At 39.8% G+C, this 19,076-nt stretch overlaps 1 protein-coding gene across 8 annotated transcripts in view; it reads right to left on the bottom strand.

Annotated features, from left to right (window-relative positions):
* Nucleotides 1–19,076, bottom strand: part of nfia (nuclear factor I/A) — a 153,623-nt gene that overhangs the window by 96,736 nt on the left and 37,811 nt on the right. For all 8 annotated transcript variants that reach the window (XM_084417784.1, XM_084417785.1, XM_084417788.1 and 5 more), the window contains exon 2: nucleotides 15,747–16,275. In XM_084417784.1, coding sequence (XP_084273910.1) covers nucleotides 15,747–16,275 — 529 coding nt within the window. The remainder of the gene's footprint in view (nucleotides 1–15,746; nucleotides 16,276–19,076) is intronic.

Here is a 19,076-nt window from a genome sequence, read left to right on the forward strand (position 1 = left end):
GCACACGGCCCGCTTTCCAGATGGGCCCTGAGCCTCATGGCCTGCCAGCAACAGCTTGCGCCGTGTTTGTTGAAAACAAAGATGACGGATTAAATATCATGTGCTGCACAGGGGGACGGAGGGGGAAAAGGAGATAATTCCATGTTTCCCGAGCAAATAAGGTGAGAGCTGAGAGGATACAGACCTCTGTATAGTGCAAATATTGAGCGGGACAACAGCGGCATCTTCTCAAACATCTTCCTTTACACCAGAGAGGTGTCTTTCTCTCTCTCTCTCTCTCTCTCTCTCTCGCCATTGTTTGTTGCGGATCTGTCCTCTGTGACATCCCCGGCGCGCTCAACTGCTGCACTCGGTTTAATTATGGAGTTTAATCTAATGACATCGCACTGACTCAAATCATGTCCTCATGTTTCACTTTATGGGCTTTCCTATACAAACTCTTTTTATTTTTAGGCAACTTTGAATCGCAAACAGCGCCAGCACAGTGGGGAACAGCTAGTGAGCTGGTAACACTTTATCTGAAGTCTCTGTATTTGAGAAATAAAGGTTATCCAACTTTTTTAGATGCGACTACAATACAAATTGTGGATCACCTAGCACCTCAAATTTGGGAGAAACCATTAGTATTCATTATTATTATTAGTAGTAGTAGTAGTAGTAGTAGTATGACATTAATCATTATATTTATTTTGTGTGTGTATATATACACACACACAAATGAAATAAATAATTATATAGTTTAAATATATATATATATATATATATATATAAACTAATGTTAGTGTTAATTTAATGTTAGTTAATGTTAGTTCTAATTTAACTAATGTTAATTTAATGTTAGTTCTTGTAGTCAATTACAATTAGTTTATTAACAAAATTATGGCAATCAATTTAAAGACCATCTAACACCTCAAATTAGGTGGAAAGCCACCAAGTATCAGATTTAATAATAATAATAATAATAAAATAAATACATTTTACATAAGAGTAAAATAATATATATTTTTTTATTTTATATAAATATTAAATATATTAAATAAAAATGTAAATATATAACAATAATATATTTGAATCAATTGGTTTTTACTGTCTCTGTATATTAAAAATGGCAAAAAAAAAAGAAAAAGATTGCTATGTCATAAACTAAGCCAGGTCCAAGTGAGAAAATACCAATTACGTTTCAAACAAATAAAACAATCATCTGTTTGTAATGCATTCTTTAACACTCCAGGGTGAACCGGTCATCCTGGTGCCACGTCCATCTCACCAGCCATGCATAAATAGAGTCAAGTCTCAGGCTGGACCCCTGAGGGGGAAGAGAGCATTTGCCTCGGATATTCCCAGTCGAGCTGACGGATATTTACAGTACGATCCTTTCTCGCTAGGACGACCGTCCCGAATCATATAGCCATAAACAGATCAATGACTCATGCTGTTCTGATAACTGAATACATGAATTCACATTACACAAAGACTCAGTCATTCCATTGACCGCTTTGAACAGACCCCACATATCCCATTAATCCAAAAAGAAAGTCTCGTATCGAGGCCTGGCACAGTGGAAGCCATCAAGCTAATGTATCTTATCTCCAAAAGAAAGAGAATCGTACAAAATGTGAATTTAAGACGAATCCTTGAAGCTGACTGAGGTTTATTTCTGTGTGAAGTTGGGACTGAATGAAGTGCCATTGTGAAACACATCACAACATTGAGCTGCTTGTGTTGAGGTTTGATTAGCACTAGAAAAAGGGAGCTGCTGGACTCTAAAAGGGCTTTTGGAGGTTTACGTAAGCCAGTCATGAAAGACGCTGCTTAATTGGTCTTACAGCACCTAAAACGTCTTCTCTTGAACCCTTGAAGCAGACACAGCACACACTGCTTAGCTCAACTTCTAGCATGCAGTAACTTTCGGTGTCATGAAAGCACGCTGAGGAATCTCTCTAAGGACAAAAACAAACAGGGAGGCAGCTGAATTATGGTTGTCAGGCCTGGTCGCGCAGACTCATTGTCTTCCCTCCCCTCCTCGTTGTCCTGTGGACTTCTGCGGCTCGAGAAAATAAACCTAGAGGCCTATCCCAAGCAGAAACTAGAACCAAACTTCGTTCCTTCTCCAAGCGCCCGTATGCTGAATCACTGTGGAAATGTCAGGAGCTGGAGAGGTGGGGGTGGAGAACCGAGCACTTGTCTTCATGTGTTTTGCGGTAGCACAGAGAGGCACAGCGGTCCTCGTGCAGAAGGCCTGTGAAAATATACAGGCCAGACCAGAACACTCCCCACTCATTTCCCTTTCATTTCCAAAACCTCAAGCACCACCAGTCTTTGTGCAACACTCGTAAAGAGAAGCCAGAGGAACAAATGTATCTGCTCCCAGTTTCTGGGGTATAAATATTACTGTGGCATTCGCCCCGGGATAACCGCAGTGGTGGGTTAGTGAAAAAAGCAAGCGCAAACTTTCAATGCAACAGAAGACAAACGCGGCGGTTATTTTGTCTAGCGAACTCGAACGGTGCTCTCGGCTTTCTGATTGATGAAACATACATGCACGTACGCTGGAACATGACCTCGAGCACTCAGAGGCCTACGCATCGAGAGATGGCATCCAAAAACAAGAATTAAAATTAGAGGTTTTTGGAGTATGTGCATCTCGAATTTTTGGAGAAAAGCTGAGGTTTATCTGAAGTATAAGGAGCCAGAAGCACTGTGGTCCTGACACTTCATTGCGGGATATGACAGCACGCCAGCAACGAAGGGCTACGCATATGGTTTGAATCACAAGAATACTAAAACTTCTCCTACATTCCATACTTATCGCAGCCAAACCGGCATTTGGTACTTAATAGACAGAACATGGCTGGTTTTTTTCTTTTCAGTCTTTTCATGTTTCACACCCAAGATTAGTTTAAATATAGAAGGCATGGCTCAATAATAAGGATTTTTTTGCATTTTTATGCCTTGAAAACTTCAACATTTGCAAATCCTTCTTGTCAACTCCTAAAACTAAAAAGGTTTTGTCTTGATAGCATCAGTAAAAATGGGTTGAAGCAAAAGTTGTTGGGGCCAATGGAAAAAGTTGGCAGGGCAACTAGAAATCTGAACTACTGGCCTGACTGGGGACAAAGAAACAAACTAGGGAAGCATTATAAAATGCTGATTGTCTAGTATGAGAGTCAAGGTAAAGCCTTCCACATTGAGTGTGACATACTCTGTTATGAAATTATGTCATGATGTGTAGTTAGTACTTGCAGAGGAGACGTACGCATCTCGACGCCGTTTTTTTAATGGGCCGCTTTAATTGCGGAGCAGAAAAGGGTTGTTAAAATTGCAGATTGCTTTTATCTTGACGAGAAACGCTTAGGATTAGGTCTCTTCAGTCGGCCTGCATTGTTTTGGAAAAGTGGTGGGGGATGCAACAAGTTATGCAAATGAGATGTTAATTAGGCAAACGGTGAATTAGCATATACCAGTACAAACCAGCCCATTGGAATGGGAGTGTGGGAATGGGGAGGCTGGGGGAGCCAGCTGTACCCCTCCCTCTTCAATCACCGCCGAACCCCCCCCAACTTCACTTGTGCCCTGTGCCTCCCTGCAGGGCACTGACATATTGTGGCTTTTTGCCTGAGCGATAGTCTGACGCATAATGTCACCTCGGCCTGACCGATGCTGAAGGGAGAAAAAGGTGTGCACGGAAAAAGAAGTTTCTTTTCGCTTGACACTAAATCTTTGCCAAAGCTTTAGTGTGCAACTCTCGCTGGGCCGGCCCCATAGAAACAGCCACTCATGAGGTTATAATGGAACATAAATGAATGAATGGCGATTCACATGCTAATGTGAAAAGAGGAGGAAAGGGAAAGTTTTGTTGTTTTTTCTAATTTTTCGATGTTTCTTTCCTGCTCAATCAGCGTTTTGTTCGTCGCAGCTTTCGTTCATGGGAATGCGTAAATGCGGCTAAAGTGCAGAAGAAACACAACAAGGACTCGGTGTCATTAAAATGCTAAAAGAATTCGTAATTGGTTAAGGTATACATTTTTTAAGTATGCATAAATCAATCAAAACTAGGGCTGCAGGTTGGGATGAAAAAAAGTCAATAATGAAAACTGCTGACAACTGTTTTCATAATCGATTACTATCCATTTTTGCCAGTAGTGCTCGCAGTCCCTTATCAAAACAAAACAAAATAAGTATTTTAAATATCAAGGCATTTAATTAAGTGAAACTTTCAGTAGGTCTGATTGCAGCGATATTATCATATCTGATTTTGTTGTCTTTTTTATCCCTTTTGCAGCTGCACTGAGAGGAAATGTGTCCAAATAATTCTGGCTGCATCTAGAATAAGAAGAGGGTGATATTTCAGGCCTGAACTTTTCAGTTTCTACCCCATGTTCCTTTAATTCAGTCAACTCAGCTTCTGACTGAAGCAAACACTGATGTTGACATGAAAGTGTGTAAAAGCATATGACATATCGACAGCCCTGCCTCCATGCCCAGCGTAGTATCCAGCACCGCATCCAACCAAGTCAGTCTGGGACTCCGTCCAAACTCTGACCAACCAAATTACAGACTTCATCTCGTCGCTTGCTCCCTTACTGGTCACAGGCTTTTTCATTTAAGCCCTTTCGGTGACCTCCTCCTAGCTAATCCAGTAGAGAAAAGTTTTTTTCAGCCTGCAAACCAAAATAATCATTTTTAAAAGCTGGTATTATGCTGGTTTAGCCACAATACAAAACCGTAGACGTCAGATACCAACAATGCCGTACACTGCTGACCACACAAATGCAAGTAAAGGCGTTTCCGACCTCGGCACGTTTTAGAGGACACAGCTTCGTGTGCCGTCTGTTTCTGAATTAAAGCATTTGGAAGACATTAGCTTACACACCCCTCTCCGCTTCCTCTCTTCACTCTCTCCACCCTTGAAAGCATGTGGTGACCCAGGGATGTGTAAAATGGGGTCCAAATGAATTGCTTGGGCACTTGAGCTCCTCTTCCCATTACGGCGTGCTGCCCTACCTGTGTTGAGTCAGCAGCGCGCTCACTCTATCCATCTAATGGACAGCGTTGGAATTTAATTAGCAGGAAGCCGCAGAGCGGCGGGCAGAAGAATCCCCAGGACAGAGGAAACAGCGGAGCAGCACGTGTCCCTGTGTGTGTGTGTGTGTGTGTGTGTGTGTTTGCCACCAGAGAAAGGATACGACAACAGGACATTCTCTGGCTTGGGTTTTGCACTGCAACTGTGGTGATCAATGTTGTATTGTAAGATAATTGTGAAAAAACAATATTGGAATTACAGCTGATCGGTATTTGTTGCTTACGCCATCATTTAGAGTGTTTTTTAGCATGTTAGCATGTGACTATGTGAAAATTATTTCACAATCTACACACCAACTGTGGTAGCCAATGTATTATTCACAGATAATTCTGAAAAAAAAAAAAAAAAAACGTATTAATATCAAAAGTGGAATTCAGCGGATAATTCTAGTCGATGATTTGTTGCTTACGCCATCATTTTGAGTGTTTTAGCATGTTATTTTACTCTGCGAACTTTATTATTATCTGTTAAAAAAAATTATTTAGGGCTGCAACTATCAATAATTTTTTGTTCAATTGAACACTGTAACATGTATGATTTAAAATTAAGTGCATTTAAAAAAGCGCATCAAATTTGGTATTACATGCGCATAAACTACAATGGAAACACTATTATTAAATAAAATCTTAGATGATCAAAAAAAGTCATGTCAAAGTCATTGTCCATTAAAAGAAAATTAAAACCAGTGAAAATATAATTTAAGCTAGGGTTAATTTAAACCCTACATTTGATGTTCTCTTGCGTTGCATTTGTTGTTAAGTTTTGTTTTATGTTTGTTTCGTCATTTAACTCATTTAACTTGTCTGCTATAAGGAATGAAAGGGCCTTTCATAATATTATGTTTGTTTCATGACGTAATACACGAAAACTGTTGCAGTTTCAGTTAAAAAGTAGCTGAAAGGGTAAAATGCAAGAAGTAAAATTAGCAGCTAGCATTATCAACCAAGAAACTCAATATCAGTGAATCTCTAGAAAATATGAATATTTAAAGTCTTGGTTAATGAGATGGAGAGGCAATCAACACAAATACAAGCTAGCTGATCAACCAAAAATTGCTGCAAATTTCGCAACTCTACATGTTATACAGAGGGAAAAGATATCATGTAAAAAAAGATAAGGGGAATGGAGTGAAAGGCAAGAGCTGGTAAAAATCCTAATTGCTCATTTTCGCCTGTGTGGCCACAAAAGGAGCAGTTGGGCTGGTTACAGTACACAGTTCCTCAGTCTGACTGTTGTCTTATCTCTGTGCTCCTGACTTTGAACCGTACATTGGCTCCTCCCAACCCAACAGTGGGGCAAAGCATGGCCTGCAGCAAATGTGAGTTGCAGCAATGAGTGGGAGGCTCATGTCTGGCATCTCCCACAGGAAGTGCTCCATACCTGTACCATTTCTTGGAATATTGACTTTTATCTGCTGAAATGTGTATTTAACAAGTGTGGCAGACAGAGATCGCCTTTACCACAGATAATGCAATCCCAGCGCTGGGTTTGTTATGCACTTTTATGTGTACATGAGGTTGCAGCGAAACTACAATAAACATTAAAAAAGGTAAATAGAGAAAAACATGTATATATATATATATATATACACACACAAACTTTATGCATTATTGTAAATATATAAAAATAAATAACATTTAAAATATATGTTTAAAAATGCTCAATGAACACAATAAATATAGAGTCAATAGATTAAAAAAATGTAAATATAAAAAGTATATAATAAAATAAATAATAATATTTAACATCTAAAATATATTTAAAAAAACACTGGATGGAAACACCAAGATTTCCAAATTTGAGCTAAAAACAATAATTTCTAAAATGCGAGAACATTTTTCACTATTTTTTATATCAAAAAAACTTGCGCATTAATTACTATGGAAACGCCTTTAGCAAATAAATTCCTAGATGATCAAAAAAAGTAAAAAAAAAAAAAAAAAAAAAGACTGAATAAGTCGCTCAGATGATTAACTACTATTGACACGATTTGGTTGTCTTTAACACACGGGATGTAAACACTACTTTATTCACAAACAGTTTTTGCTATATTTAAATCATTTTTATATGAAATTCCCAACTTGTGACTACATACCAACTGAATTCTGAAACATTTCTGTTTATGTCTGCCAAACATCTCTAAATTGTGGTAAAATCACTGTAATGACCACGGCCGACAGGTGGCACTGTGAATTGAGCCCTCCACTTATCAACAGATCACACGTTGCATGCCTTCAACTACTGTTGGCCCATTAATAACACTGTCAACTTCGATTAGCACTGACAAAAGAATCTCTAAACAATATTCTATATTTCCCAACACAGCGCCACATTCTACCGCGCCAGCTGTTTCCCAACTGTGAAGTAATATAAACCCCACGAGCAAGAGGTTTCCCAGCGCCGACGCATCAGACTGGAGCTCATCACCAGGAATGTATAACAAAAGTGACGAGGGAGGGGTGAGGAACACAACTTGCAGTTAGGGGGTCTCATTCAAACACGCATGCGACGAGAGGGTCTGTCCCATTCTTTTTCAAATCGAACCAATTAGCTTGGTCACACAGCTTCCCGTTCCCAGATGGTTCACAGCTAATCAAGTGGTGCTTTTGTTTTGTCTGTGAAAACAGTTTTGGAAGTGTGGGTGAAATGCAGCCCCGAAGAATACGCGCTTCGTGATCAATTTAACGAGTCCCGACGATCCCTTGTTGGTGCGAAAACAAAAACTTCTGTGTTAGTGTTATTCAGATGCATGACTAATGGATCGATGCCCCCTAAAACTCTTTCTTAATGAGTGATACTCACTCAGTCGGCGAGTCCGGGAGCGACTAGACGGAAGGGAATGATTTAGAGATCCTGCTCTTATCACCGCTAATTAAAGAGTATCTTCAGTTTCCGACTGAATAAATGAAGACAAATCATTTTAAGTACATTATGTAAAACACCAAACACATGGTGGGGGCAAAAAAATATCCCTTCCCATGTTGCTGCGCTTGGCCTGGGAGTTGATGGACGGCAGCCTACTGAAAGGGGCAGGTTGGAGGTTAAAATGTTTTACATTCTTTCATTACGACATTTGAATTTCCTCCAAACGTGATACTAAAAGGACGATGTTTGCATTCTATCCAGATCAGGCTAATTGGGAGTTGTTGTTGAAGGGGCGCCTCAGAAATAAGGAACAGAATCGTGCCAGAACTCGGGGTCTGGCTAGAAGTGTGCCATAGCCTTATTATCTTTATTTGCTTATTTATTTATATTTCTGCAAAACAGACAGATGGAGGGACTGAGGGCAGTTCTGGGGATAAATAGTTCAATAATTTAAAGTCAATTCCATACTTAGCCCAACCCCCTCCCCCTGCATTCAATAATTAAAAACAACATCTGACAATATGAACGAACACACACACACAAAAAAACACAAAAAAACACACAACAAATACCAAACAACCTTGCTTAGAGAGCATAAGCCTTGTTGGCAAATGTGCTGCAAAGTTTTGCTATTTATAAATATATTTAGACAGACCGAGAGATGACAAACTTTAAGTACGGTAGTACTTAAAAGTACAAATATTCTTCAAAAAATTTCAGTGATAATAATAATCATCCTCATAATAATATTTGTCCAATTATTCAAAATGTTACTATGCTTTAATTGTTAGAGATTAAGTTACGTTTTTACATATCTGTTACTAGGTGCTTAAAAATAATTGGTATCGGTAAAACATTACCGGCAATATTTACTTAATACATTATAGTCCAGAACTCCAGATTATTTTCTTAAAGGTGGAAATGCAGACTACTAATAGTCCCTTAAACGTGTTTACTGTAATTGTAAAATGGCTCACTTGTTGGAGTGATAAAACTCTCTGTGACAACCTGAATGCAAACTGAAGTCAAATTGTGGTGGGGTTAACATACTACAATACAGTCTAAAATACAATTACATTCAGTAATACTGCAAATACTGCTCTAAAAAGCACACTTGACACCTAAAGTGAGGAAATACTCCAGTACTCAAATCCATAACTGTGCTAATTTCCCTAATTCAAAAATAATGTAATGAAATTCAGTGGAAACGGAGGGATTTTGCGTGACTAGCACATGTCAGTCACAGACCACGCAAAGCGATAAATCTGTGCATTGCTCAGCAGCAGATGGGCATAACGGGTATTGGGACAGCCAGGCAATTGTGGTAACATATTCCCTTTAACACAGACACGCATAAAATTCCAGAAACACGCACACAACAACGGGATGAGAGGATCCTGTACGGCAGAACCCCCCCCCCAGCCTTTCTTCTATATTTTACCAGCCATACGGTAGTTTATTTTCCACTTCTTTTACCATCTGTAGCAACTTTCCCCCACAGACAGTCACAGCTGTCCTGTTTCATGTCTGCGCTCTCCTTTATATTCCGCTGTACAATGCCGCCCCTGCCTCAATCACTGGGTCTGCATTCTTCTCTTGGCAGTGGGAGTGGGCCTTTCATGATATCACTAGGGCGCCAACTATGGCAAACAGTTAAATATCATGGTGAATTTGTGTTTACAAAATGGTTTACCAACATAACGTGTGCAGGTTTGTGAGATCCAGACGCACGTTGCTCAACATTGCAAACACACTGATCAATAGGCAGTGGCGTACCGATCTGGCACTTTAATGCAGATCAATCTTCACATCACGTGACGAGGAAGAGATCCAGTTTGAGCAGAGATTTAGTGATGAAGCAAGCTCAGTCTGTCAGTTTAAACCCAGTTTAAGAGGCTTTTGCTGGCTGGGATTTGTTTTACGACATTCGCTCTGTGCTGAATGGACATTCCTGCCTATCACTTGGGCCGATACAGACTGTAAAGGTCTTTCACCTTTGTTAAATTGTTGTTAACAGCGTATTAAACATAAAATCTCAATTCAAATGTGTCACATGCAGCTTAGTTGACAAATTTAGGGTGTTGTTGTGGAGTAATGCTAAATAAAAAACTATTTTTCCTACTCTACTTGAGAGACACACATGAGCTGTCTGCTCACCATTCAAATGAAGTCCTCATCAAGACCTAATACAATCAAAGTTTCTCCCGGCAAAGGCCTCGCAATGCCTCGTTTGCTGCCGGCTGGGCTTTAAGACAATGGCACTCTTGTTGAATGGCATGCACTCACAAAGGCTCCATTCTCAGAAGTTAGCTAAAGTTGCTGTTCTGTAATGAACGAGATGTCTACTCTCGGGAAGTCTGAAACAGCCTGATCCGTTAGCAGACGCTGCGTACAGTTCCCTGATACAGCTACGCTTGTGGCTAGTAGCCGTGCGTTTGCAAAAAGACGTGGACGAAAGGAAACGGTAAACACAAGCAGAATTGCGAATATAAAAGCAGAAACAAACAACAAAACCTGATAAACCGTTCAATGCCTTTCCATCGTTTATCCGTACTGCTACCATTCACGCGTGAGTACTAAAATGCAGATCAAACTCCAGTGTCGCAAGCTGAACGCTGTGGAGAGATTGCATTGATTCTTTTACGAATGGCTCAAACTCTTCAACAATAAAACAAGAAGTGTTTGCATACACGCTCTGTAACTGTTCAAATCGTCCAGCTTTGTTAACAAATACCCTCATTACGTCCCTTTTCCAACATTTAACTTTATTTTTTAAGCTGACAAACTGCCAGAGCTGATTTGCTGGTATTTCGACAACAATTCAAGTTCACACATGACTTAACACATTTTACGCTATTTAAATCCAAAATTTCGCAGCATCCGCAAAAAGCTTGGCTTCCATACGGGCCTACTTAACTCATTCTCATACACCAAAGTCATCTGTAGCAACTCCAACACTAGCGGCATTAAATAAATGTGTGAATAAAGGAGGATAAAAATAAAAATAGCCGAGCTCCCATCACGGGGCCCATTTCTCTCTCAGTGGCCGAGCGCTGGGACGACTGAGGAGTTAATACAAAACTAATTAGCAAAAATTGACTGGTGCCAACCCCCCCTTACCATTTCCTGCCTCACTACACAGGGGGACAGCAGTAAGCCCAGAGCACAGGTGTACCGCTCACGCCGGCTCTAGATTACTGCCCACTGCCTCCGTTCTCGAAACCCTTCACCGCGCTCCCCAGGCCGCCGTTATGTCAGAGAGGAAATGGAGTGTGATGAGCTGCATTTTAAACGAATTTTGCATCTTTTGCACGTTGGAAAAGAAAGAAAGACAATCGTTTTAGAAGCACAACAACAGTCGACACTGAAAGAGATGCATTAATGCACAGTCGACATTGTTGACATCTAAAAACCCCGCGTTGGGCGCCAACTAACATTGTCCAAATCTGCTAGGAAAGATCGGCACTGACAATGCACATTAAACGGATTACACGAATTTGCCTCGCAATCAGGTTTAGGAGAAATTTAGCCTACCCACTAAAGGCAAGTGGCTGTGCAGCAAACATCTTACAGTATTTCCCGTCCCAGAACCATCTGCTTCGTTTAATCCAATCACATTGCAGCAGGAAAAAAAAAAAGGTTCAAAAGGAGGTCAAATGCAATGATATTAAAACTGACTGTGCTTGAATCCCATCATTGGATCCGAGCTGGTCCTTCATCACTGCGACTCTGCCAAGGTGGTGGAGGGGGGTTAGTTTGCACAATCCGGGCAGAAAAGTCATAACATGACAATGTATTTTTATGAATGGCCGACAACCTCATTTTTAATGAATGGTACTGTGTGAAAGAGCACAGTGGCATGGTCATTGTTGCAGTAACAGGGCCGGTCGGTGGGATTTAGCGGGCAGAAAGCAGGGGAGGATGGGTGCGAGGGGGTGGGGAGGTCTCAGCCCACAATGTGTACTGCAGTAACCACAACAAAGGCTGTGGTTTATCCCACAATCGCCTTAAATAGATCCAAATTATTGTTATTCCTCAGCCTGTGGAAAGGAAGAGAAATATAAAACGGCTGTAACACAAGATGTGCCAAAAGTCAGCCTGAAGATATCAGCGGATTCAGTTACTGGCATAAAAAAATTAAATAATCAACGAACCACCGGCTTACTGTAGCCCTTGACCGGCTTTGCCTCGGCCCTTGCAAAAACTTTCAGCCGACTTCCCAGAACTTAATACGAATTTACAAAACTTATGACAGGGCGCCTCGAGCATGCGTCATCAGAGCTAACTAGTTTTGAAAGACACACTGTACAGTAAATCTGTTTAAGAGCTCACATGGAAGTGGGTCAGACGTCTTTACAAACATTACACACGCAAACGGTTTGTTCGACATGGCTCTAGGTCAATTAAGGTAAGTCCAGTATAAATATCTATCAGCCTGGCTGGAAATGTACACACGGGCCTGGTCTCGCGTTTGTTATCTATCTGCTCCAGCGGTATCCTTCCATTGTGTAGTGAGACAGAAAACACTGCAATGAGACACAACTACAGTTCACAACAAGTGACATGTATCACGACAATGAATTCAAAGAACTCTAATTGAGTTTTTCATCAAAATAATGCATCAATTTAATTGACAACACAAAACCCTTTTTTTTTTTTTGACGAGGGTAATTATTTAGACTTAAACCTGAATTTGAACAGGAGCTGAATCTTAATCTCACATCCAGAAGTTTGTTTATTTTTTACTTAAAATATTAAAAACTAATTTAAAGTTAACTTGTACATTATAAATAAATAAACCTTGTGAGGAAAGAATTGTGAACTTATGACTTAATAAATAAATAGCCTAACACAGAGATCTGAATGTACCATACCTAAGATCAGAGGGTTCTACAATTTTGCAAACAAACAATAAAAACAAACTGCCTGATATCCATATACTTCTAATCAACCAATGCTAAAAGGAAACAATGACTGGTGTAATGCTAGTCTGGGTCTCCACGGCTATTAGCCCCTTTCGGCTGGTTTAAATGGCACACCACTCTGTGGTCCAAACAAAACCACCTGTTTTAACAGGAGGTCAAGAGGGCAACCCAAAACCAAAGCTTGCCCTCCGCTTGACTGGCTGCTAATGGGAGTGGATGTTTATCTAGGGGGTCAAATGCCTTGAAGATGGGGTCACGACCCTAACATCTTAAGCCGTGACCTCGCCCACGTGTGGAGTGCTCCTGCCGTAAATTAGCCATGGTTGCATGTCCCCAGGCCTCAGTGAACACACATTTCTGTCTTTCTCATGTTACTTTTTTGTACAAAGATTTATAACATCTGACTAAAACAATAAACCACACGACTATTGAAATTAGAAAGTGTTTTTCAAACACATATCCTAAGGGATATATTGCAAAAATATAAAAATATTGCAAAAATTCAGAAATACAAACTCAAACTAACTGTACATTTTATGAGAATACAATTGAAAAATATATATTTTTTAAATGTATCATTAGTGCAAAAATAATGACAAATATTGATAGAATTGAAAAAATAAAAGCCTAAATTCAATCATCATATATAGCGATTTTTGACTAAAATCGCTCAAATCATTTAGACTCGTTGACATTTTTTTTTTTTTTTTTATGAACTTTTTGAAGCATCAAAGTGTCAGTTGCGTAGCTGTCAACGGAGGGACAGAAAGCTCTCAGATTTCATCAAAAAAATAATTTGTGTTCCGAAGATTAACAAAAGTCTTACGGGTTTGGAACGACATGAAGGTGAGTAATTATTGACAGAATTAAAAAATGTTGGGTGAACTAACCCTTTAAAATTACACATAGGAAAAACTACTGAAAGAATTGAGAAAAATGAGCTTAAACTTGCATATTATAGGGGAAATATTGAAAAAAATGTGAAAGAATTGGGAAATACAAACTTAAACTTACATATTATAGGGCAGTTATTGAAAACTATTGAACAATGGTGAGGATATTGAAGAAATTTTGAAAGAACTGAGAAGTACAAATTTAAACTTACATAATAGAGAGGTGCAGGTATGACGTCAGAACCCTTGGTTCCTTCCAAGACTTTCCTATGGGTTTTATAATGGGGGTTTTCGATTTGTGTGTAAAATACAGCTTGTGGTAAACATAACTTACCAATACTTTGATGTTTTGTTCTACAACTTAAATTACACATACCCACATAGCAAAAACAGTTTTGTTCATTTTTGAAAACTTTTAATAAGTCACTACATAAGACAGTTTGCAGTGTGAGTGTGTGCATTGTACGTTGTAGAACAAAACGTCAAAGTATCGTCAAGTTATGTAAAAAACAAAAAAACATAGGAAAATCTTGAAGGAACCAGCAGCGAATTAGACTTCAGGGTTCTGACGTCATACCTGCACCACTCTATAATGAGAAAAATATAGAAAAAAAAATACAGCAAACATTAAGAAATTCAAAATGAAAACCTAGTCATTTGTTCCACAAGTTTGTTTGAGTTTTCTAGTTACTTAGATTGCTTTTCCAGCAATGTCCGCTTATATTGATAGGTAGCTCAGCTATTGTCTAGATGAAGTGGGTGTTTTTGCTGGCCTGCACCCCTTTGCCCTGGCAAGACTGTGGGATAAATTTAATTACTGACTTTAGCTCCTCTCAGAAGCCCCACTTTCACCATCTGTGTATGAGGTCAGGCCCTCTTCAGATGGCTTTTAATCAAGGGGGCTCCAGCAATGCTCCACTGCTTTAAATAAGACAGAGGAGGAAACCTGATCGGCCTGTGTGCAGGTCAGAGATGAGGAGAGAGAGACTCCCACGTCTTTCTTCCTCTTGTTCTCTCGCTGACGTCTCTTATTCACCATCGAATCAAAAAGAAAACCTAACTTCGCAGATTAGGATGTTAGCAGGACGCTCCCTGCTGAATAGGCTTTCAGAACATCAAAACTGAGGATTTCGGCGGGCCGCGGGGAAACGCGTTTCTGTGACTGTGTCGTACTTATCCTCACAAAAAGCTCAAAGGCTCCGGGCCTTTGTGTTCTCACCAAGTCAAAGTGATTCACACGCTCCCGTTTTGCAACCTGCCGTCTGCCAGATACCACGGTTTTCCTACGAAGCGCTAAAGCTCACGTTTTACGGCTTTATCTCCGCCGTCTTCGGGTTACACTGCGTTTTCCCTCTTTTTATCGGCACCTCATCAAAGCGCAAGTCGAGTCCGCACGGGACGCAAGGAACGGCGGATGCGCACGCTGCCAACTCTCAGACTTCACTGCCACAATTTGCGCGCGAGAGGAAATGAGTGTAATTAAGGTGCTCAGTTTGCCTGGCGAAACAAAGTGCGCTTCTTGTCTTCCAAGAGAAAGCTTGCGTTTGTGCCGCTGTCAGTGCAGGATGGATCCCCTGCCGCCTTGTGCCAATTAACAGTCGCTCAATCAAACATTTGCACCACTTTTCCACAGGAATTTGAACTCGACAGACAGTTGTTCTGTTTCACATTGTGCAGAGACTTTGCAATTAGGATGAAATAGTCACGTTATATTTTTGACATAAACAGAAAATTCACTCTCAAATTAATTACGTATTAACACGTAATGTCTTTTTTTTTTTTCTCAGTTTGCATATTTTGAGAAAAACGTGTCAGAATGGAAGTAGAGGATTCAGTTAGGCCGCACTTCTATTATTATAAAAATGAAATGAAATAAAAAAGTACAATCCATAATTTGCGGTACACATTTTGGTGCTCACATGGGTGTCGTTCGCATCGTTATACATTCAACAGATTTAGTGAATTCAAAAAGGGACTTACCTGCATGCACGAAGTAGGCCAAGTACAGGTCGAGCTCCTTTACGGAAACTCCTATGTGATGCGGCTGCACGCACAACCCTGGGTTCGAGCACTGCGGAGACTTAACCAGCCTTTCGCCATCAGTACTTTCAAGCGGAATACCTTTGAATAAAATCACCATGACCAGGTCCAAGCGCCACACTTTGTCCGCCTGACGCAGGCAGTCAATTCTCCTCATCTTGCCCTTCTGGTCAGGGTTGGAGAGCACACAGCAAGGGGGCTTCTTCCCAGTGACAGTGAGCACAAAATCCTCGCGGAACTCCGGCCGGATGTCCTTGCGGAGTTTGGCCAGCAGCCGCGATGCCCACTTCTGCTTGACCTCCGGCTTCTCGCTGAGCAGCTCGTCCTTCACGGCTCGCTCCTCTTCCTTAGACATGCGCTTCTCGTGCTTCTTGAAGTATTTTCTCTTGCGGGCCTGCAAGTTGAACCAAGTGTAGGAAAACGCTCTCACATGGGGCAGCAGTGCTTCAATGAAAGGATGGAATTCATCCTGCGAAAAAGGACAACGAAGCAGAAATTAGTCCACGTGGACGCTATGAAACACAGTTCAGGTTTCAGAAAATCCTGAAAAATATATATAAAGCAATACACTTAAAAATATAAACGTAGACTAAAAGTTATCACAATTTTTTTTCTAATAAGAAACTGTGAAAAAAGAACAATTCAAACCAGGTGAGGTACAAAAACAAAAACAGATTTTTCACAGCAGACACCATGAAAGCTAAACGCGTGCATCTACATAAAATCCCATTTGATTATTTTGAAAAACGGCCCTCAACAGCAGGAGTGTTTCTGTGAACCAAGCAGGGCAGTCAGTGTGTGTGTGTGTGTGCGTGTGTGTGTGTAGCTCGTCTAGGACATATCTTGGCTCTCTGGCAAGAATGCTGGTCTTTAGGGGTATGCCAGGGCCGAGAAAAAGCAACAACCGACCAGGAAAATTGGAGTGGCTATTTTTAACTGTTCTCCGTAAAAATGCACACACGATTCCAAAAACCGCGCTACTTCATTCGCTATCAGCGAGGAGTGTGTTGTTTTCACACAGGAGTGTGTGCGGGGCAGATTGTGCCGGGTTTTGGGATCCCTACACCTGCCGCTGGTGCACAACCTGGCAGAAAATCAATTTTTATAATAAAATGACAAAAAGACCAGCAAAATATCGGCCGCAACATTAACGCATCTCTTTGTACACACTAGCGGAGGATATAATCATGCAGGGATTTATTTTAATCTACAAAGGGAAGTATATTTGAATATTTACAGGATATTACTGTATCACCTGAGATGAAGTTATTTAGTAAAGCTGCATAATGCAATAACTGTAAACTTAAGGAAATATTATCAAATAAACTAAGCATTTTTAAAACTGTACATATGCTCGATTATCAAAATAATAAAAAGCCTATACTGTATGTGCAGTTCTTTATCTGTAGGCTTGCATGACCACTTCTTTATTGCCTAAAGAAAAAAACAAATAAACCCTAATAACTAGGCAAATAAATAACGTGTGGTTTCTAATAAGAAATAATTTGGGATTTTACACAGAAAATAACTCAGGGTTTTTATTACATAGAGAGAATAATGGCAGACTGCCAATCACTAGAATAACATTTCCACAAACAGCAATAGCCCTGCATCGTGTCCCAAAACCGACCGTGCGAGTACGAGAGGGCTGCCAGCAAGCAAGCAAAGTGCACTATGTGCTGAGCGCAGATTTCATTTGAATAAGCACAGATATGAATATAACGCGCTGGGCCTCGGACCAGTGCCTTTAGAAATTTAACAATTAATTCGGAGTAATTTAGGAATGTTAATTAAATTAATTTCTCGGGCCAATTTCAAGCACTGCTGCTAATGTTTGTATCGTAATTAAAAATAATCACAATATACGATCAAGCAAAAATAAATAAATATTACAACAACAAAAAAAAAACATCATTTTGGACGTAAACTGTGCAGATTAAAATTAATATGGCACTGTTTGTGTAAGATTACTGCGTCTAAGTCTTAGACTCAACAACAGACTCCATATAGATACATATTGCCACATCTCTTTTGTTACACAAGAGGAAATCAAGGATTTGCATAAGCATATATCATTATTATAGTGTACGGAACAATGTCTGTGTGTCTCTTGTGGGACACCAAAGCAAATGTATATGTTTAATCATATTGTTTCCTTCCTGTCTTGCTCAAGAATCAAACTCCCTTGCCTCCGAGGCATAAAAACTGTATTGTTTCATCCTGCATTTAAACCAGTGAATGAATTTCCTTATCTGCCTTCAACTGACTCTCCAAGTAACTTAATCCAAAGTCTGTGATTAATAACTGATATCATATGGTTGTGGCTTTTTATACATATATATTATGTGTTTTTATTAAAAAAAAAGATCTGTTGCAGACTTGTCTACACTCAGATTTCTTGTAAAAAAAATCAATATGGAAAATCTCCAGGCGAGAATCAAGCTCTCTACAGTAAAAACATGGTTAACTTAACTTTCTGCGGTTCTAAATAAAAGGAACGATTGCTAGAATTATGTGGCGAATGATACACAACAGAACGTAATTTAACATGCAGATTATTCATGTTTGAGATCATTATGAGAGCGTTTTCTTCTTGTTATAATTCTAGCAATTTACGAAAACTCAATTGTAGGAAGATACTTGCTCATAGTGGCAAAACAAACAGCTCTTTGCGTTTAGGAGCGTGCTTGAGTGTCAGTATAGGGTCTGGTTAGCATGTCAGGGTTTTCCAGACTCCTAAAGTGTTTCAAGCTGAACCTCGCTGTCCTATAGTAAGGCCTCAGCAGGGAACAATAGTGCCTCGTGGCCAAAAGAGACAAGAGAGTGTTAACGCATGTAAAAATAGTACGAAAAACAGACAATGTGAATGCACACGTCTCTAAAAAGACAACTAACGTGATGTTAATACATTGAAAGGTATTCGATAACTAACGCAAGGGATAAAAGCGTATTTCAGCATCAACTAAAATATAGGAAGTGTGTTTTGATTTTAAGGATTTTACTATGAAATGACAGCTATATAAAGACGTGATTTTTTTGGCACTCAGACGACACACACAAACACACACACACAGAGAGAGCGAGAGCGAGAGAGAGAGAGAGAAAGTAGACATCATACTGCCTTAACACCGTAACAGAGAGGAAATCAATGGTCCGTCTCAATCATCTTCAATACAACTATGATTATTAGACGTTTAATAATATCACTGTCATATTACTTACATTAGTACTAATTTAAAAGAAAGATAAAAAAAGATGACATTTTTGTAA

The sequence above is a fragment of the Rutilus rutilus genome (genome assembly GCF_951802725.1).
Source record: "Rutilus rutilus genome assembly, chromosome: 8".
Lineage (NCBI taxonomy): Eukaryota > Metazoa > Chordata > Actinopteri > Cypriniformes > Leuciscidae > Rutilus > Rutilus rutilus.